The sequence below is a fragment of the Lithobates pipiens genome, unplaced genomic scaffold (genome assembly GCF_037356315.1).
Source record: "Lithobates pipiens isolate NorthernLeopardFrog02 unplaced genomic scaffold, aLitPip1_a1.2 Scaffold_16, whole genome shotgun sequence".
Taxonomy (NCBI): domain Eukaryota; kingdom Metazoa; phylum Chordata; class Amphibia; order Anura; family Ranidae; genus Lithobates; species Lithobates pipiens.
Window position 1 is genome coordinate 304,093,391 of NW_027507748.1, and position 23,074 is coordinate 304,116,464.

The 23,074-nt window shown below is 42.9% G+C and overlaps 1 protein-coding gene across 1 annotated transcript in view; it reads right to left on the bottom strand.

The window, feature by feature from the left end:
* Positions 1–23,074, bottom strand: part of AP4B1 (adaptor related protein complex 4 subunit beta 1) — a 65,003-nt gene that overhangs the window by 15,106 nt on the left and 26,823 nt on the right. Inside the window, exons 5-6 of the mRNA XM_077481568.1 lie at positions 6,208–6,355; positions 5,477–5,973 (exon numbers count right to left, since the gene is read on the bottom strand). Coding sequence (XP_077337694.1) covers positions 5,477–5,973; positions 6,208–6,355 — 645 coding nt within the window. The remainder of the gene's footprint in view (positions 1–5,476; positions 5,974–6,207; positions 6,356–23,074) is intronic.

The following is a 23,074-nucleotide window of genomic DNA, read 5'->3' on the forward strand; positions in this document are numbered from 1 at the left end:
TTACCAATCCATTCATAGGATTAAATACTAATTATGTCTAATGGGAAGCAGTATTAATAACCTTAAAGCAGAGTTCCGTTCAAAAATGGCACTTCCGCTCTCCGGATCCCCCCCCTCTGGTGTCACCTTTCAGAGGGGTGGGGGAAGCAGATACCTGTCTAATACAGGTATTTGCTCCCACTTCCAGCAAAAGATTGCTACCGTATCCGTGGCGATCTACAGCATGTCCGGCTTCTCCTCTGCCCCCCCCCCCTCGCTGTCTTCTGAGAGACACAGAGGTCCCAGAAGACAGCAATGATCACTTAGAATGCGCAGCGTGACTTGCACATGCACAGTAGGGAACCATGCTGTGAAGCTGCAAGGCTTCACTTCCTGATTCCCTTACCAGCAATGCCTGTGCCTGCACCCGGAGGGGACGGATCAGCTTTGGGTGAGGACATCGCGGGCGCCCTGGACAGGTAAGCGTCCTTCTTTTAAAAGTCAGCAGCTGCAGCATTTGTAGCTGCTGACTTTTCTTTTCATTTTTTGGTGGAACTCCGCTTTAACGTCTGCTCTGGTGGTGTCCTTTTGCTTGTTGTCAGGATGTTCAATACAGCTGCGAGCAATTTAAGCCTAGTGCACACTAACAGTTTTTTTCCATTCAACACAGCGGGCTGAATGAAAACAAACTGAAGACCTTGAGACAAGCAAGGTTAGTACAGCAATCTCTACCACTGAGCTTTTGTGTTCTGACAGGGGGACTGCCATTGGCTGAGAGCGTTGATCAGGTGTCATTTGGCAGACCTTTTTTCTCTCATGCCCCTTCGACAGACCAGCTGACATGCACATGGGCTGCATGTTTGCTGGTTTCTATTTAACCGGCTGATGCTACCCAATATTCGGCTCATGTGTACGGCCCTTTAGAGATGAAGCAGCAGCAACTCGTACCACTGGAGGAGAGTTTGCTTGAGTGAGGAATAAAGTATTTTCCCTCAATTGTGCACACCTATAACAAGCATTTAATCATTGCAGTGTAGGGATGGGGCCCAACGCTAAGATATTTTTTGTTGTGCCTGGAGCTGGACTCCCTGTACATTATGTTTAGCATTTTAACTATCAACTTGAAAATGCAAACATGCTAATAAGATACAGGTATCAGGTTTATGATCATAAACCATCAGTTTTTATATGCTCAAATTTACAGTATCTGAAAAAAGTGAGTACACCCCTCACATTTTTGTAAATATGTCATTAAAATAATGGTGGCCACACAAAATATTGACACTTTGGGGCCAATTTGGACATTTTCACTTAGGCGTGTACTCACTTTTAATAGAAAAGAGAAAACTGCGCTAAATATAAAAAAGCTGCTAACACATCCAAATGTATATTTCAAGGTAAAAAGTGTACAATCTATAAAAAAAAAGTGTAGCGCTAAACAAAATACAAAAGAACAGAAAAATGTGCAAAAAATAACCAAACTTATATAATAACCCCGTGTGCCACCACCTAGGGCTGCATCAATGTTCCTTATAATGAGAATATTGCTCTAGATAAACACCAAAATTGTGTTGATAGGACAATCTGCCACTTAAAATTGTGTATATAAAGACAATTCACAAATAAAGTTGTATTACTTTGTGCTCCTAAACCAAAATGTTCAATAGTCCAAAAAAGTACCATAAAGTCTCTTTATTTGATAAGAGTAATCAAAGCCCACGTGTGTAGTCAGATTCACAATCCACCTTCACTTTTATAGGAATGACATGTGAACATCACGTGACAATCCCACCACCACTGTAGATGCGGGCTTACCGGATGTATCTGACCCAAACGAATATATATTCAAAGGGTCAAACAGGCTTGTGTAGTATCAATAGAAATTCACACTCGCGAGGGTAGATTTGTCAAGAAACATCAAAACGATCACTCCACCCATATAGTGGATTATAATAGGTTTTCTCCAACTGTGTAGGGGTCCAGCTAGTACATGGGGGGCGATGAGCCTTGTACTCCCCAGGAGTACAAGTGGCAGATTAAGTGGCAAATTGTCCTATCAACACAAATTTGGTGTTTATCTAGATCAATATTCTCATTATAAGGAACATTGATGCAGCCCTAGGTGGTGGCACACGGGGTTATTATATAAGTTTGTGTATTTTTTGTACATTTTTCTGTTCTTTTGTATTTTGTTTAGCGCTACACTTTTTTATAGATCGCGTACTCACTTTTGTTGCCAGCAGTTTAGACATTAATGGCTGTGTATTGTTATTTTGAGGGGACAGCACATTTACACTTTTATACAAGCTGTACACTCACTACTTTGCATGGTAACAAAGTGTAATTTCTTCAGTGTTGTCACATGAAAAGATATAATGAAATATTTATAAAAATGTGAGGGGTGTGCACACTTTTGTGAGATACTGTACCAGTGGACCCAAACTTGAGACATTGTTGTGTTCCGACAAGGTACCTATAGACCAAGCTGTTGGTCTATCTCTATTTCTCATTTATACACCACATTATAATATACAGTAAAAAAAAAAAAATGAAGTTCAAAAACAACCATGCAATCAACAAAGACATGCAGGTAGGTTAATTGGCTTCTGTCCAAAATTGGCCCTAGTATAAGAATGGGGACCTTGGATTGCGGGCTCCTTGAGGGTAGGGACCGATGTGAGTGTGCAATGTACAGGGATAGGGACAATTGTAGACACTCACTCAGGTTGAACTGGATGGACTGGTGTCTTTATTCAACCTTACTAACTATGTAACACGTTGTGCTAAGCAATTGGACTGGTTTAATTCTGAATAATTATACCTGTTAGGACCAGGCAACTTAATAAGTTGCTATATAAATATCGCTTGTCCAAAAGAAGCCAAATATTTACAGAGATCAGCAATCTATCAGTATGTTGTCTGGCATTTCACTAAAGTGTAACAAAATTTCCTCTCTATTTGTCCTGATGACTACTATCAGTGAAGTATGCCAAAATGTTGTTTCACCAAGGCAAAAATACAGTGGAAAGCTTTGAATAGGGATACTCTTGACAATTGTGACAACTGTCTAGGAGAGGATGTACTTATTTTTGGAGAAAATTCCTCTGAATTCCTGCTATGTATACAATACAGGAAGCACTTCAATATAGTGGCAACCTGGGAGAGAAATTTTTTCAGACACTTCTTCCAATACTGCAACAAGCTTTGACTTTGACTGACAGCAGCAGGATCCATTAGAAATGCGTAAAGACAGAGAGAGTAGCACTGCTGCTTTCTGGCCCAGTACTGGATTGAGATCAGGCTCAGGTGAGTATTAAGGAGGAGCTGCATATAAAATGTTTTTTACCTTAATGCAGGGAATGAATTGAAGTGAAAAAACCTTTAGCCTGTACAACTACTTTAAGATCCTAAACATGTTGAACATTCCCAAACTAGAACTCAGGAGTTCTTTAAAGGCTTTCAAGAGTTTACACTTATCATAAAAATAATACAACAAAGGTACTTTTAGAAATGTTTAGTAATGGTATTCTACAAAGAGATATTTATAGAACATAATTGTTGGCATTTTGTTCTTTGCACGCTTTATTTTTCTTTTCCACCTTTTACTTCTCAAGGTGGCCATTTTTACTAAAGTCAGATGAATTTATCTCTGTTTACTCCCTAGAACTCTGGGTCTGCTTCCTGGAACACGTGACAGCAATTTCCAAGAATGCAATATGTGAGGCCCTGGTTACATCACCAATGACTCAACCAGTAAGTGGAAAATCAGTACTTGTAAGTAAAAAGAAAAAACATGTTGTTTAATGAATATAAGATGATTTCATAGCAGCATGCAGAGCTGTATGATGATGTGATTTTTAGTAACAGGGGGTAAAGGTCCACTTATGTTGCTCTCTCCCTTGTTCCCAGCCCCCTTCTAGTTTTAAGCCCCGTACACACGGGCTGAATGTCATGAGACAATGTTCGGGTTAAAAAAAAAAAAGGTGTGTATGTCGGTCTGTGCATGCTTTAAAACCTGATCATCTCAGAGAGCGCTGATTGGAGTGTTCTAGTGGGGGGGCTGCCCCCCTATCAGAACAAAACAGCTTAGCTGGGGAGATCGCTGACCTAATCTTGCATGGTTAGTACAGAGGCTCTGACCAGAGCTGACAGTTTTAGTTTTAGTAAAAAAAAAATAGTGTGTACACGGCTTTACCCTGATTCTTTAGGATAACGGTTGTGTGCCCTCATCCACACCTCACAGCTGATTTCAAAATGTTCTAGTTCTGCACGCTCGTTTAGTCCCATAGAGATTTAGTCTGGAGTATCAGCTCCTACTCCAAAACTCTACACCGAAGACAATGAGATTGCAGATTGGCAAGCAGCTGTACCAGACAAGGCAATGCTGCCATTATCTCAAAAGATTGGGGACAAGTGAGCCCCAATGGGCTGAACAAAAAAAAAAAAAGATTTCTCCATACACACAAAGTGGATGGAGGAATACTGCCTCGGGGACACTATTCTAACAGCAGCACTTGGCACTGTCAGAATACATTGGCCAGCTTGATTGGCCGCTGCCATTGATCGATTAAGGTTTCCTAACTTTCGACATAAGTCGATCTAACAATCAACCTTTTGTTGAACAAGGCCATACACAGATCAAAATTTGGCCAGTCCCTGATAAAACTGACTGAATTGCGATCCATTTCTGGCCACCTTTAAACAGAGAGGGTGCTGTCAAGACTACAAATAAGCAACTGCAGCAAAGTTGCATGTACACTGTAAGGACTGGTGCAGATGTAGAAATAGAGCATGTTTTCAGATGCACTCAGCTTCCATCTGCGTACTTTTGAAGTACACGTGACATTCTTATAAGCTGCTTTTGCATTCCCATTGATTTTACAGTGGATTAAATTAATTCTAAAGGCAGAAGGTTTTTTATCTTAATGCATTCTATGCATTAAGATAAAAGACCTTCAGTGTGCAGAAGCCCCCCTCAGCCCCCCTAATACTTACCTGAACCCCATCTCGATCCAACGATGTGCATGAGTGCCTTAGCTGTCCAGGATTCTCCCTCTTAATTGGCAGAGACAAATCAAAGTTAGTTAGAGATTCCTCCATCCACACAGTTTAGCGAACAATGAGAAATCTGTTGCACTTTTTCCATCTAACCATAGAAAATCTGCAGATAATCTATAGGTGTATGGCCAGCTTTACTGGAAAAAAATAACATTCTTAGGCAGATCGTGTAAATCAGAGGCTTTTGGCAAAAGAAGACAATTCCAGAGCTAATCCTACTAAAAAGCTGATGGCAGGTATTCTATAAAAAAGTCACTTCCAGAAAGAACAGTTCCAGCAGACTAGAATATGATGTGTTTACTAAAACACAAAGGTCTCTGGAATGCTAGAACTTAGGAAGAACATGCAGAAAAATGTATTTTAAAAGAATTCACCATCAAACAAATACATATTACACTCTTACCAATGTTTTTCACTCCTAATAATAATTCATCATTACCTATTGCAAAGATTGCAGTGTGGGCGAGCTGTATTGATACATCTGTACAGCATATTCTGAGTTCTTCAAGTATATTGTGTACATTTTCATCATTAACCAGTTCACAAAGGATGTCAATCTTCTGGTTCTTAATATAGTGTGGGTCATTGTATGAGCAGAAAAATTTCTTGTAATGACTGCTAAAATGCCCTGGCAAACTGCGGAGAATCTCTCGGACATGGCACAAGGCAGCGAAACACATTTCTCTGCTTTCAGAGGTACAGGAGGCAAGCAGTGGACCTTTCAGTCGCACAAGAATGTCTGTCTGCACATGAGGAAACTCCTTTACTAAAATCAAGAAGAGTTTGGTTGCTCCCATGACTACACTGATATGTGTGCTCTTCAGATAACTGTCAAGTTTGTTAAGAATATCAAAAATCTCTTCTTCATTGCGTGGTTTGTAGCGAAGGAGAAATGTCAGAACTTCACTCTGTCCCCAATGATCCAGATCAGCCATCCTAGAAAATATCAAAGCAGAGGTTTCAATTATTATTATTTAAATAGGATAATTTAGGTCTTTCAAAAATGTAACAAATTCCATGAAATAAGATAATTGTATTATTAGAGCAGGTGAGCTAGAACTGAAATTATTGAAATGATAAAAATAAACTGTTCATGTGACATTCTGTATTTGCAATTTGCACGATTCTAAGCAAAAATGAGCATATATGCCAAAGTTTAGGGGACGTCACCTGTTAAGAAGATGATGAGCTATAGGTTTGTTAATGACAATTCCATCTTCTGTTTTTAGAATTTCTTCTAAAGCTCTCAGGCAGTTCACCAAAACAATCGGATCTGGATCTCGAAGCAAACTGTACAGCTCATTCACAATGGCTCCATCTGAAAGATTGTCATATTAGAAGAGCTCTTTTATACACTAAGGTATGAAGCAGAAATATGAATATAAAACATTATTTTAATTATTTTATTTTAATTTAAAGAGAAATTTTAAATGGTATCTATCTAACACTACAACTGTATAAAATCACATGCCATGCAATCATGTTCATTCTGGATTCTACCCAGTGCATCATCCCTTTACCGATTCAGAGCATGTCAGCATTATACATTTACGCTATTTTGAGGGGAAAAGTGCTTGCCTTCCAAACATAAGTTACGTTATTTCTTGTATTGTGTTCTCTATTATAACCATAATAAAATTCTTGTAAAAAAAAAAGAAAAAAATTTCATAAACCACGGTGTGATGAGCTGAAACATCAAAAGCTGTATTTTTTTGACAGATTCTTACATGACTAAGTGTGTGCATGAACAAAAGGGGAAATGAAACATTTTACATAATTTTGGCATGTAAATTTTCAGTATTCACATTTTGATCCACACTTCCTTTGTTCAAGATATCATATTTGCTTGCGTAGCTAGTTTTGTTAAGTTTCTCACACTCTGTGGTATTACAGTATATGTGATTTTAGCCACCAGAGTTACTGTTCCATCAAAGCAAGTAGTTTCAATTTCATTGTCAGGGTCTAAACCGATGGGGGGGGGTTGGGTTTAGGGGTAGCAGGGGAACATACAGTATCTCAAAAAAGTGAGTACACCCCTAACATTTTTGTAAATATTTCATTATATATTATATATGTGACAACACTGAAGAAATGACACATTGCTACAATGTAAAGTAGAGAGTGTACAGCTTGTATAACAGTGTAAATTTGAAGTCCCCTTAAAATAACTCAACACACAACCATTAATGTCTAAACTGCTGGCGACACAAAAGTGAGTACACTCCGCCTGCCCTGCCGACGGAAATACGGGGCGTCTTGGAGGAACCTATAACACTGTCTGAAATCCAACTGACAATAGGTAATACCAAGCGAAGGAAGGCCCCGGGTCCTGACGGCCTAACACTACAATATTATAAGACTCTACTCCCATCACTTGGACATTATCTACTTTACCTTTTCAATTATCCTACTAAGGAGAGCAAGCTCCATGAGGCCACATTACAGGCCCATATAGCAGTGATCCCTAAAGAAGGCAAGGACCCATCTCAGTGCAGGAGCTACCGTCCAATTTCCCTATTGAACACAGATCTTAAGCTTTTTACCAAAATCATAGCTACGAGGCTGCAGTCACACATCCCCGATCTGATACACCTTGACCAGGTAGGCTTTGTCCCAACCAGGGAGGCTAGGGACAACACCACCAAAGTCCTAAATCTGCTGCATGCTGCCACCTTGGAAAACAGGCCGAGTATCTTTCTCAGCACAGACGCTGAGAAAGCTTTTGACAGGGTGAGTTGGGATTTCATGTCTGCCACACTACGTCATATAGGACTGGGTAACAACATGTTACGATGGATCCATGCAATATACACAACACCGTCGGCCAGGGTCAGGGCCAATGGGGTACTATCCGAACCTTTTCGGAGTACAAACGGGACGCGACAGGCAGGGCCGGACTGGGAATAAAAAACAGCCCTGGAAAAAAAATTCATAGCAGCCCCACAGCATTATTATACCAGCCCAACAGCATAACGTCATTATTTTTTTGTTCATGAAAGGGAAAACCATACATTTTAAAGCACATTTGATGAAGAGCGTATTATATATAGATATGAAATCACATAGGGATATATATATATATATATATATATATGCAAATTCCAGTTAAAAGTGGTAAGTGGACAATCATCAAAGGGGACCCCAGGAACTCAGAACATGGGGGACCACCTTCCACAGAAAGAATACACTAAGGTAAGGGGGGTGAGTGCCCACCAAATGCAGCCTAACTCTGCCCGTGAATGCAGTCCCACTGTGCCCACCATTGCAGCCTCACTGTGCCCATCAAATGCAGCTTTACTGTGCCGTGAATGCAGCCTCACTGTGCCCATGAATGCAGCCCCTCCTGTGCCCCATGTCCCAGTCTGCAGTCCCTGTCTGTGGGAAGGTGTATTGTTGATGCTTGGTACGGTACCTTGCATGCCAGCAGGATATCCATGACAGGCAGCAGCAGGCAGGGTCTGTTCTCCTTTTGGATGGGGACGGTGCTCCTTCCAGAGGATCTGTTTGCTGTGAGATGGAGTGGTCCCTGGCCACCTGCACATTCAGCCGTCCCCATTTTCCAGCCCCAGTCAGCTAGTCCTCTGGTCCTGGGGAAGTGGAGAGCACTGGGTGGGAACTGGAGAGAAGGGGGAGCAGAGAGTACTGGCATGGTTGGAGAACACATGGGTGGGGGCAAAGAGCAGGGGGTAGTGGAAATCACAGGGGTGGGGAGCAGAGAGCGCTGGGGGGGCCAAAAAGAACAGTGGTGGAGAGCATGGTAGGCTGAGAGCACTAAGGTGGCTAAGAGTGTGGGGTGGCGAAGAACACTGGGGGGGCAGAAAAACAAGGGTGGAGAGCAAGGGGGCTGAAGAGTACTGGGGGGGAACAAAGAGTAGGGGGAGAGCTCAAGAGCACCTGTGGGGGCTAGAAAGAACAGGGGGAAAAGCACAGGGGACCGGAGAGCATTGGCAGGGTTGGAGAGCACATGGGTGGGGGCAAAATGCAGGGGGGAGTGGAGAGTACAGGTGTGGGGAGTGGAGAGTGCTGGGGGGAGCCAAAAAGAACAGGAGTGGAGAGCAGGGGGGGGGGGTTGAGAGCATGGGGGGGGGCTGGAGAGTGATGGGTGGAGCTTGAGAACACTGGGGGGTGAGAAAGAACGGGGGGAGAGCACTCTGGGAAAGGAACAGGGGCATAGCACTTCGGGGGGGAGAACTGGGGGAGAGCACTGGATGGGAGAGCCGGGTCTTTACGATGGGGGTCTTCGGAGTCTGGGGGAAGCGGGCCTACATCAAGCTTCCCACTTCAGTTCCGGTGGGCGCTGGAAAACGATGGCGAATTTCCTAGATCCTACAGGCCAGTTCTGTCTAGACTTCCTGAGGACACTCCTACTAACACATTTCCTTTCTACGATCCCACCACCCAAGGAAGACGCTCAGACGTTCACAGCCTTGGAGGTGCTATGCACTGACGTGGGTGCCCTTCCACACACACTTTCACTGACCTATAACCTTTTAAATGCTCCCTCAGCAGACTTTATTCCCCCGGGACTACTCAACTGGGAAAAAGAGTTAGCTTGCCAATTCAATAACACCAAGAGACAGCGTATTCTCCGATTTACACACAAATTCTCTATCTGTGCCAAGATCCAAGAAACAAATTACAAAAGTCTCTCACGTTGGTATAGGACCCCTTCACTACTCCACCAGCTCTACCCAAATACATCAGACCTATGTTGGCGATGTCACACTGATAAAGGGACCATGCTACATATTTTCTGGTCTTGCCCTAAACTTACGCACTTCTGGAAAGTAGTGCGTGAGACAGTACAACAATTCACGGCCCGGCCCCTCACAGATGACCCAGCATTCTTTCTCTTACACGCCTCTGATATCCCTGACAGGAATTACAAGAAATCAGTGATTCGCCACCTGCTTGATGCAGCTAAGACCTGCATACCACTCCAATGGAAATCGCCCCTTCCACCGACCACTGACCTCTGGCTTCGTAAGGTGGAGGACATCTTAAAAAAGAAAATAGAGGATCTTATCCTCACAGCGCAAAACAGAGAGGAGACCTTCACTAAAACCTGTCAGGGTTGGAATGTGTTTATATACTCGGCTGAGGGCCAGGCCCTGACACGGACACATAATACCGCATGCAGTGACAAAGATATGTTGAGTTTGGTGGTCATGGACAGAGGCCCGTAACTGCAATTCCAATTGGTTATCTGAGCACTCCATGATCGTGTAACACACCTTGCTCCCCCCTTCCCCCTCCCCTTCCCCCTACCCCCCATACCTGATTCACCCCCTTTTTTCTCTCTTCCCCTCTGTCTTTCCTGCTCCTTTGCTTCACCTCCCCCTCCATATATTGGGGGTGGCATCAATGTAGATACTTAGTTAGTTAAAAAGAAACTGAGAAGTGAGGCCACGGGACGACGAGAATTCACAACTCCACAGTTACATAGTTAGTAAGGTTGAATAAAGACACCAGTCCATCCAGTTCAACCTGAGTGAGTGTCTACAATTGTCCCTATCCCTGTACATTGCACACTCACATAGGTCCCTACCCTCAAGGAGCCCACAATCCAAGGTCCCCATTCATATACTAGGGTCAATTTTGGACAGAAGCCAATTAACCTACCTGCATGTCTTTGGAGTGTGGGGGGAAACCGGAGTACCCGGAGGAAACCCACGCAGGCACAGGGAAAACATGCAAACTCCAGGCAGGTAGTGTCATGGTTGGGATTCGAACCAGCGACCCTTCTTACTGCTAGGTGAGAGTGCTAACCACTACACCACTGTGCCGCAGATGTTTTTAATTCTTGATGATAATGCTAGCAGAGAATTGATGTTGTATTACCTCTACTGCCTTTTTCTCTGTAGGATATGTGGAAAGTATGTAACCTGTTGGTCTATGTGGACCCATTTCCTGCTATAAATAAACAATTTAAAACAAAAAAAAAGTGAGTACACTCCACATGAAAAGATATAATACAATAATTACAAAAATGTGAGGGGTGTACTCACTTTTGTGAGATACTGTATGCTCAGGGCACCACATTGAGAGAGGCGCCACCGTGACCAGCACGGACAAGCCAGTGCAGTGACAGGGGATGGGGATGCCAGTGCAGTGACAGCTCACCCAAGTAAACAAAGAGCTAGGAGCAAAGAAAGCTTTCCACAACTGGCTTCCTCTGCTGGGCTCTACATCAGATGATGTCATCAGTCAGAGCACAGCAGATAAGCAAGTAGAGTAATGCCGCGTACACACGACCAGTTTTCCCATCAGAATAAACTCTGAAGGTTTTTCCGATGGAGTTCTGCTGAAACTGTCTTGCGTACACATGATCACACCAAAGTCCAATCATCAAGAACGGGGTGATGTACGAGGAGACTAGAAAAAGGAAGTTCAATAGCCAGTAGCCTCCGTCTCCTACTTGTTTCAGAGCATGCATCGTGTATGGTCCGTCGGAACAGCATACGGACAAGCGGTTTTCTCAATAGGAATTGGTTCAGTCAGAAATATTTAAAACATGTTCTATTTCTAGGTCCGTTAGAATTTTTTTTTTTTTTAAGTCAGATAAGACATACACACGATCAGAATATTCAATGAAAAGCTTCCATCTGACTTTTTCTGTCGGACATTCTGCTCGTTTATATGCGGCACAAGTTTTCTTTTGCTGCTCAGCTCTTTGTTTACAAGTTGCAGCAGTGATTGCCTGGGCTGTCACTGCATCTGGAGATAGCTCAGGCGATCACTGCAGAGGGCTAGGATCTGGGGTCATCAAGTAACTACCCCCCTCCTGGATCATCTGTACTGCCCATCCCCAAGTCACCTTTGCTTTTTTTTCCTGTGCCTGTTTAAATGCCATTATCACCCTCATCCCTACACTTGGGGGTTCCTAATGGGGTCCTGTCCTTTAAGGGTGTCCCTTTAAATTCAGTGCCCCTCTCCCCTCCTTTACCCTTCCTATGGTCTCCATTCGTAGGAAGTGTGATCATGGTGAAAGCCTTCACGTACACCTGTCAGTTCCAGCAACTTATCACTAAGTGCGCAGGGATGATCTTGACACCATGGCCCCCCAGCACAATCAGTGTGGCCACAGAAAATCCCAAGGTGCCAACTCTTTCCATCTCCAGCCCCACCTGCTCCATTGTATGTGCAGGGGATGAGGGGTCTGTTCCAGGAAGGAGGTTAGGCTGCTGGGGTAAAAAAATCCTGCCCGAGTCCGGGCTCTGTGTAAACGTTGTGTGTGAGGCTTGCGGGTGTGGTAGTTGGGCACCAGGGCTGAAACTAGGGGCAGGGGGAGGGGCACTGCCAACGCGTCAGATAGCAGTGGCCCTTGAAATCTCCCTTGTTATCATCTGGAGTCTGTTGTTAGCCGACCAATTGCTGTCATCTGGAGATCCTTTGTATTGCAAATCTTTTCCCACATGTTTGTGAGTAGTTTTTTTTCTTCTTATTTTTAATAAAAATATGTCCAAGGATAATGCACAAGGCCGGTGCGCCCTCTTTTTCTTATTTTTTCTCTTTTGACTATTAGGATACCCCTATCCTTGAGGTCAGCAAGGCCTGAGGCACTATCCGCTATGAACTTTAGTCCACCCGGTAAGTCCCTTGTGCGTAGAACAGCCTGTGGGTCCGCAACGAATTGGAAAACTAGAGAGGAGGGGCACTCAGAGTGGCATTTAGTGGAACCGATGGCCTGTATTTTCCTACTGTTGCAGATGAAAGCCCACTTCTACTCCTCTACCTCCTGCTGGAATTCAGCTGCTTCAGACAGAATATACTTCCCAACGTTTCCACTAAATGCCGCCGCCCCTTTCCAGGTTTCCCTTCCTTCTACTGTCTGCCTCCTTCTTCCCCCTAGTTTGCTCCTGGCTCCCCTCATCTCCTGCTGGTTTCTGCAGGGGATGTTTCAGGATGGAGAGCAGGAAAAGGGGAAAAAAATGACAAAAAATAATAATGTAAAAAATAATAAAATTGCAAAAAATAACATAATAAAAAAAAAAACTACTGACACCAACCTCTGCCCTACTGACCCCCACCCCCTTTGAGGGGGATGCCGAACTGAGTCTTTGGCCCTGTTGAACGAATGTCTAGTTTTGCTACTGTTCATTGTAGCTTGAATGTTTAGGCAGCTAGACAAATATGTTGGAAAATCATGACCCTGCTAGTTGCTGTCCAATCTAACACTTGTGCAGAGACAGTGTTGTAAGCTCTCTATTGTGCCCTCTCTCATATCTATAGAAAATCCTAGATAGCAGCTGCAGGGATCAGTATACCTAAAACTAGCTTACTGAAAAAAACTTTAATTTATCCTGCATTGACACCTGAGCAGAGTGTATTCTTGGTGATTTTCACCCAGTTTTTTCAGGTATTTTACGGGCATATCACAGGTGTATTAGAGTAGCTTTTGCTCATGTATCAAGCTTAACCACTTCAGCTCCGGACCAATAAATACCTTAAGGACCAGAGGTGTTTTTGCAATTTCGCACTGCGCTGCTTTAACTGGTAATTGCGCGGTCATGCAATATTGCACCCAAACGAAATTTGCGTCCTTTTCTTCCCACAAATAGAGCTTTCTTTTGATGGTATTTGATTGCCTCTGCGATTTTTATTTTTTGCGATATAAATGGAAAAAGAGCGAAAATTTTGAAAAAAAATGATATTTTCTTCTTTTTGTTATAAGAAAAATCGAATAAACTAAATTTTAGTCATACATTGAGGGCAAAATTTATTCAGCCACATGTCTTTAGTAAAAAAAATGTCAATAAGCGTATATTTTTTGGTTTGCGCAAAAGTTATAGCGTCTACAAACTAGAGTACATTTTCTGGAATTTACACAGCTTTTAATTTATGACTGCCGATCTCATTTCTTGAGGTGCTAAAATGGCAGGGCAGTACAAAACCCCCCCAAATGACCCCATTTTGGAAAGTAGACACCCCAAGGAAACTGCTGATGGGTATGTTGAGCCCATTGAATATTTATTTTTTTTGTCCTAAGGGATTGAATAATGACAAAAAAAAAAAAAAAAAGTACAAAAAGTTGTCACTAAATGATATATTGCTCACACATGCCATGGTTATATGTGGAATTGCACCCCAAAATATATTCCGCTACTTCTCCCGAGTACGGGGATACCACATGTGTGGGACTTTTTGGGAGTATAGTCGCGCACGGCATCCCGAAAACCAATCACCACCTTCAGGATTTCTAAGGGTGCAAATTTTTGATTTCACCCCTCACTACCTATCACAGTTTCGAAGGCCATAAAAAGCCAAAATAGCACAAAACCCCCCAAAATGACCCCATTTTGGAAAGTAGACACCCCAAGCTATTTACTGAGAGGCATGTTGAGTCCATGGAATATTTTATATTTTGCCACAAGTTGCGGGAATATTACAAACTTTTTTTTTTTTGCACAAAGTTGTCACTAAATGATATATTGCTCACACATGCTATGGGCATATGTGAAATGACACCCCAAAATACATTCTGCTGCTTCTCCTGAGTACAGGGATACCACATGTGTGGGACTTTTTGGGAGCCTAGCCGCGTACGGGACCCCGAAATCCAAGCACCGCCTTCAGGATTTCTAAGGGCATAATTTTTTTATTTTACTCCTCACTACCTATCACTACCTATCACAGTTTTGACGGCCATAAAATGCCAAGATGGCACAAAACCCCCCCAAATGACCCCATTTTGGAAAGTAGACACCCCAAGGAAACTGCTGATGGGTATGTTGAGCCCATTGAATATTTATTTTTTTTGTCCTAAGGGATTGAATAATGACAAAAAAAAAAAAAAATGTACAAAAAGTTGTCACTAAATGATATATTGCTCACACATGCCATGGTTATATGGGGAATTGCACCCCAAAATATATTCCGCTACTTCTCCCGAGTACGGGGATACCACATGTGTGGGACTTTTTGGGAGTATAGTCGCGCACGGCATCCCGAAAACCAATCACCACCTTCAGGATTTCTAAGGGTGCAAATTTTTGATTTCACCCCTCACTACCTATCACAGTTTCGAAGGCCATAAAAAGCCAAAATAGCACAAAACCCCCCAAAATGACCCCATTTTGGAAAGTAGACACCCCAAGCTATTTACTGAGAGGCATGTTGAGTCCATGGAATATTTTATATTTTGCCACAAGTTGCGGGAATATTACAAACTTTTTTTTTTTTTGCACAAAGTTGTCACTAAATGATATATTGCTCAAACATGCTATGGGCATATGTGAAATGACACCCCAAAATACATTCTGCTGCTTCTCCTGAGTACAGGGATACCACATGTGTGGGACTTTTTGGGAGCCTAGCCGCGTACGGGACCCCGAAATCCAAGCACCGCCTTCAGGATTTCTAAGGGCATAATTTTTTTATTTTACTCCTCACTACCTATCACTACCTATCACAGTTTTGACGGCCATAAAATGCCAAGATGGCACAAAACCCCCCCAAATGACCCCATTTTGGAAAGTAGACACCCCAAGGAAACTGCTGATGGGTATGTTGAGCCCATTGAATATTTATTTTTTTTGTCCTAAGGGATTGAATAATGACAAAAAAAAAAAAAAATGTACAAAAAGTTGTCACTAAATGATATATTGCTCACACATGCCATGGTTATATGTGGAATTGCACCCCAAAATATATTCCGCTACTTCTCCCGAGTACGGGGATACCACATGTGTGGGACTTTTTGGGAGTATAGTCGCGCACGGCATCCCGAAAACCAATCACCACCTTCAGGATTTCTAAGGGTGCAAATTTTTGATTTCACCCCTCACTACCTATCACAGTTTCGAAGGCCATAAAAAGCCAAAATAGCACAAAACCCCCCAAAATGACCCCATTTTGGAAAGTAGACACCCCAAGCTATTTACTGAGAGGCATGTTGAGTCCATGGAATATTTTATATTTTGCCACAAGTTGCGGGAATATTACAAACTTTTTTTTTTTTGCACAAAGTTGTCACTAAATGATATATTGCTCACACATGCTATGGGCATATGTGAAATGACACCCCAAAATACATTCTGCTGCTTCTCCTGAGTACAGGGATACCACATGTGTGGGACTTTTTGGGAGCCTAGCCGCGTACGGGACCCCGAAATCCAAGCACCGCCTTCAGGATTTCTAAGGGCATAATTTTTTTATTTTACTCCTCACTACCTATCACTACCTATCACAGTTTTGACGGCCATAAAATGCCAAGATGGCACAAAACCCCCCCAAATGACCCCATTTTGGAAAGTAGACACCCCAAGGAAACTGCTGATGGGTATGTTGAGCCCATTGAATATTTATTTTTTTTGTCCTAAGGGATTGAATAATGACAAAAAAAAAAAAAAATGTACAAAAAGTTGTCACTAAATGATATATTGCTCACACATGCCATGGTTATATGGGGAATTGCACCCCAAAATATATTCCGCTACTTCTCCCGAGTACGGGGATACCACATGTGTGGGACTTTTTGGGAGTATAGTCGCGCACGGCATCCCGAAAACCAATCACCACCTTCAGGATTTCTAAGGGTGCAAATTTTTGATTTCACCCCTCACTACCTATCACAGTTTCGAAGGCCATAAAAAGCCAAAATAGCACAAAACCCCCCAAAATGACCCCATTTTGGAAAGTAGACACCCCAAGCTATTTACTGAGAGGCATGTTGAGTCCATGGAATATTTTATATTTTGCCACAAGTTGCGGGAATATTACAAACTTTTTTTTTTTTTGCACAAAGTTGTCACTAAATGATATATTGCTCAAACATGCTATGGGCATATGTGAAATGACACCCCAAAATACATTCTGCTGCTTCTCCTGAGTACAGGGATACCACATGTGTGGGACTTTTTGGGAGCCTAGCCGCGTACGGGACCCCGAAATCCAAGCACCGCCTTCAGGATTTCTAAGGGCATAATTTTTTTATTTTACTCCTCACTACCTATCACTACCTATCACAGTTTTGACGGCCATAAAATGCCAAGATGGCACAAAACCCCCCCAAATGACCCCATTTTGGAAAGTAGACACCCCAAGGAAACTGCTGATGGGTATGTTGAGCCCATTGAATATTTATTTTTTTTGTCCTAAGGGATTGAATAATGACAAAAAAAAAAAAAAATGTACAAAAAGTTGTCACTAAATGATATATTGCTCACACATGCCATGGTTATATGTGGAATTGCACCCCAAAATATATTCCGCTACTTCTCCCGAGTACGGGGATACCACATGTGTGGGACTTTTTGGGAGTATAGTCGCGCACGGCATCCCGAAAACCAATCACCACCTTCAGGATTTCTAAGGGTGCAAATTTTTGATTTCACCCCTCACTACCTATCACAGTTTCGAAGGCCATAAAAAGCCAAAATAGCACAAAACCCCCCAAAATGACCCCATTTTGGAAAGTAGACACCCCAAGCTATTTACTGAGAGGCATGTTGAGTCCATGGAATATTTTATATTTTGCCACAAGTTGCGGGAATATTACAAACTTTTTTTTTTTTGCACAAAGTTGTCACTAAATGATATATTGCTCACACATGCTATGGGCATATGTGAAATGACACCCCAAAATACATTCTGCTGCTTCTCCTGAGTACAGGGATACCACATGTGTGGGACTTTTTGGGAGCCTAGCCGCGTACGGGACCCCGAAATCCAAGCACCGCCTTCAGGATTTCTAAGGGCATAATTTTTTTATTTTACTCCTCACTACCTATCACTACCTATCACAGTTTTGACGGCCATAAAATGCCAAGATGGCACAAAACCCCCCCAAATGACCCCATTTTGGAAAGTAGACACCCCAAGGAAACTGCTGATGGGTATGTTGAGCCCATTGAATATTTATTTTTTTTGTCCTAAGGGATTGAATAATGACAAAAAAAAAAAAAAATGTACAAAAAGTTGTCACTAAATGATATATTGCTCACACATGCCATGGTTATATGGGGAATTGCACCCCAAAATATATTCCGCTACTTCTCCCGAGTACGGGGATACCACATGTGTGGGACTTTTTGGGAGTATAGTCGCGCACGGCATCCCGAAAACCAATCACCACCTTCAGGATTTCTAAGGGTGCAAATTTTTGATTTCACCCCTCACTACCTATCACAGTTTCGAAGGCCATAAAAAGCCAAAATAGCACAAAACCCCCCAAAATGACCCCATTTTGGAAAGTAGACACCCCAAGCTATTTACTGAGAGGCATGTTGAGTCCATGGAATATTTTATATTTTGCCACAAGTTGCGGGAATATTACAAACTTTTTTTTTTTTTGCACAAAGTTGTCACTAAATGATATATTGCTCAAACATGCTATGGGCATATGTGAAATGACACCCCAAAATACATTCTGCTGCTTCTCCTGAGTACAGGGATACCACATGTGTGGGACTTTTTGGGAGCCTAGCCGCGTACGGGACCCCGAAATCCAAGCACCGCCTTCAGGATTTCTAAGGGCATAATTTTTTTATTTTACTCCTCACTACCTATCACTACCTATCACAGTTTTGACGGCCATAAAATGCCAAGATGGCACAAAACCCCCCCAAATGACCCCATTTTGGAAAGTAGACACCCCAAGGAAACTGCTGATGGGTATGTTGAGCCCATTGAATATTTATTTTTTTTGTCCTAAGGGATTGAATAATGACAAAAAAAAAAAAAAATGTACAAAAAGTTGTCACTAAATGATATATTGCTCACACATGCCATGGTTATATGTGGAATTGCACCCCAAAATATATTCCGCTACTTCTCCCGAGTACGGGGATACCACATGTGTGGGACTTTTTGGGAGTATAGTCGCGCACGGCATCCCGAAAACCAATCACCACCTTCAGGATTTCTAAGGGTGCAAATTTTTGATTTCACCCCTCACTACCTATCACAGTTTCGAAGGCCATAAAAAGCCAAAATAGCACAAAACCCCCCAAAATGACCCCATTTTGGAAAGTAGACACCCCAAGCTATTTACTGAGAGGCATGTTGAGTCCATGGAATATTTTATATTTTGCCACAAGTTGCGGGAATATTACAAACTTTTTTTTTTTTTGCACAAAGTTGTCACTAAATGATATATTGCTCACACATGCTATGGGCATATGTGAAATGACACCCCAAAATACATTCTGCTGCTTCTCCTGAGTACAGGGATACCACATGTGTGGGACTTTTTGGGAGCCTAGCCGCGTACGGGACCCCGAAATCCAAGCACCGCCTTCAGGATTTCTAAGGGCATAATTTTTTTATTTTACTCCTCACTACCTATCACTACCTATCACAGTTTTGACGGCCATAAAATGCCAAGATGGCACAAAACCCCCCCAAATGACCCCATTTTGGAAAGTAGACACCCCAAGGAAACTGCTGATGGGTATGTTGAGCCCATTGAATATTTATTTTTTTTGTCCTAAGGGATTGAATAATGACAAAAAAAAAAAAAAATGTACAAAAAGTTGTCACTAAATGATATATTGCTCACACATGCCATGGTTATATGTGGAATTGCACCCCAAAATATATTCAGCTACTTCTCCCGAGTATGGGGATACCACATGTGTGGGACTTTTTGGGAGTCTAGTCGCGTACGGCACCCCGAAAACCAATCACCACCTTCAGGATTTCTAAGGGTGCAAAGGCCATAAAATGCCAAAATAGCACAAAACCCCCCCAAATTACCCCATTTTGGAAAGTAGACACCCCAAGCTATTTACTGAGAGTCATGTTGTCTGAACGAAAAAAAAGAGATTGATCGGTGGGTATGCCCACCATTAGATACCTCCCTTCATCCACCCACTTCTAATGATGGACATACATGCACCATTTATATATGCCGAAGCATGGGGGCATCCTCCCGCAAAAAAGTTATGCCGCGTACATACGTTCAAACTTTTCCATGGGCAAGCCCCCTGTCGGAATTTTGACCGTATGTACGCGGCATTAGGAGCAAAATCACTCCTCCACCCCTTATGCCCCCATGCTTCGGCATATATGCTCTTTTTTAACTGTGGTGGTGAAATCAACGCCTACAGCACTGGAGTCACGGCTTTATGTATCGTGGGAGCAAACGCTGTTGCTGTCAAGATAAATAAATCCGCGCTGCAGCTGAATGGCGTACCTGCTAAGCAAATTATGGTTAACGTTAAAACAAAGTAACATCCCAGTAAAACCTTACCATACCATACCTGCAAAGCAATTGCCAAAAAAAAACTGTAAAAAATAAAACATTTTTTAACACAACCTGTGCCTAAAATATATATATGCCGAAGCATGGGGGCATCCTCCCGCAAAAAAGTTATGCTGCGTACATACGTTCAAACTTTTCCACGGGCAAGCCCTCCGTCGGAATTTTGACCGTATGTACGCGGCATTAGGAGCAAAATCACTCCTCCACCCCTTATGCCCCCATGCTTCGGCATATATGCTCTTTTTTAACTGTGGTGGTGAAATCACCGCCTACAGCACTGGAGTCACGGCTTTATGTATCGTGGGAGCAAACGCTGTTGCTGTCAAGATAAATAAATCCGCGCTGCAGCTGAATGGCGTACCTGCTAAGCAAATTATGGTTAACGTTAAAACAAAGTAACATCCCAGTAAAACCTTACCATACCATACCTGCAAAGCAATTGCCAAAAAAAACAGTAAAAAATAAAACATTTTTTAACACAACCTGTGCCTAAAATATATATATGCCGAAGCATGGGGGCATCCTCCCGCAAAAAAGTTATGCTGCGTACATACGTTCAAACTTTTTCACGGGCAAGCCCTCCGTCTGAATTTTGACCGTATGTACGCGGCATTAGGAGCAAAATCGCTCCTCCACCCCTTATGCCCCCATGCTTCGGCATATATGCTCTTTTTTAACTGTGGTGGTGAAATCACCTCCTACAGCACTGGAGTCGCGGCTTTATGTATCGTGGGAGCAAACGCTGTTGCTGTCAAGATAAATAAATCCACGCTGCAGCTGAATGGCGTACCTGAAAACATGAAAAATGGTTAACAATAACACAGTAAACAGTAAAGTATAAAAAATTTGAGAGAAGAGAGAGAGAGAGAGAGAGAGAGAACAATAATACGACAACTATTTTTGGTTTTTATATTTTATATTTTTTTTGGTTTTTTTATTTGACTTTTATTTTATTTTATTTTTTTATACACTTTTTTTTGAACTGTAAACTGTAACTGTAACGGTTCGGGTCTCTCAAAATGCGATGGCATCTTGGGAGACCCTGTGTAAGTGTGCCTAGCCTGTGAAATGCTGTACCCTACGCTAATACTTCACTAGTGTGTGCTAGCGTTCAAAACACTCACCCTGACAAAGACCAGGATTGCCAGGACAGCGTGGACAATAAGAACGGGTGTCACGCCTATATCCGCGCTTGCTACAGACACGACATCTTTTTTGGGGGGCTCGTTGGGTAGGGGTACTCGGGAGGACATAAGAATAATGCCTCTCATGCAGCCGGCTTACTGCATTTGGTTGGGAATGGTGAGGTACAGAACCGTCTGGAAACAGAAGCTCTGTGACAACCTCTCTTTGGAAGAAAAGAAAGGTTAATGTTCCGCCTGAAGTTTTGTATAGCACAAAAGCATTCAGCAAAGCCAATTGAAATAAGTAAGCAGACACTTTTTTGTACCAGCGTCTGGTCTTACGGGAAGTTAGATACGGCGCCAACATCTGGTCATTGAGGTCCACCCCTCCCATATTTTTGTTATATTCGTGGACACAGAGGGGTTTCTCCACAATACCAGTCGCCGTAGAAATTTGGACCGTCGTGTCTGCATGAAGGGAGGTAAGAACGAAAACATTCTTATTATCCCTCCACTTCATAGCGAGCAAATTATTACACCGATAGCAGGCTCTCTCCCCCAGCCTAAGACGGGAATCTACAAGCCGCTGGGGAAAGCCCAGGCGATTAGGTCGCACGGTGCCACATGCTCCAATCTGATTATCAAATAAATGACTAAACAGTGGCACGCTGGTGTAATAGTTGTCCACGTACAAGTGGTACCCCTTTCCGAATAAGGGTGACACCAATTTCCACACTATCTTGCCAGCGCTTCCTATGTAATCAGGGCAGTTCTCCGGCTCTACGTAACTATCTTTACCCTCATAAACCATAAAGATCCATGCATAGCCTGTGGCCCTGTCACAGCACTTATAGAGCTTGACCCCGTATCTGGTACGCTTGTTGGGAATGTACTGTTTGAATGACAAGCGACCAGTAAACTTAACCAGGGACTCATCAACGCAGACAACTTTTTGGGGAGTAAACAAGTCTGCAAAACGTTGGTTGAAGTGGTTTATGAGGGGCCGAATTTTGTAGAGCCGATCGTATTCAGGGTCTCCACGTGGACGACAAAGTTCATTGTCACTGAAGTGCAAGAACCGCAAGATCTGCTCGTATCGTTTCCTGGACATGGAGTTAGAGAACACGGGCATGTGGTCAGCCGGATGCGTGGACCAATAAGCCCGCATCCGCATAAATTTGTGTGTGCCCATGTTGAGGGAAAGGCCCAAAAACGTCTTAAATTCGGAAACCGTAACTGGTTTCCAATCTCTGGCAAGAGACGGCAACTGGGGATTAGCGGCGATGCGTTGACCAGCATATAAATTGGTTTGGTCCACAATAGATCTATAGAGATCTTCCGTGAGATACAGAGAATAAAAATCGAGTGGCGTAAAATCATCTGTATCCACCTGAATACCGGGTTGGGCAGTGAATGGGGGAAGTACGGGTTCTGCAGAAGTGGTGGGCACCCAATCAGGATTGGCGAATTCTGCAGGAAGGGCACTATGGGTACGACGGGCCTGTCTTTGTCTTCTTCTTGGTGGCAGCGGGACACTACTTGTGCTTGCCACCTCGCCAACTTGAACTGCACTTATGGGACTCGCCACGTCACCACGTGATACTGCAGTGCTGGATGTACGTCCAGGGTGTACTAGGCCGCTGGTGCTTGCCAGTTCACCAAAAGGATGAGCGGCGCTAGTACTGGCTCTATACTCCATACGAGGGAC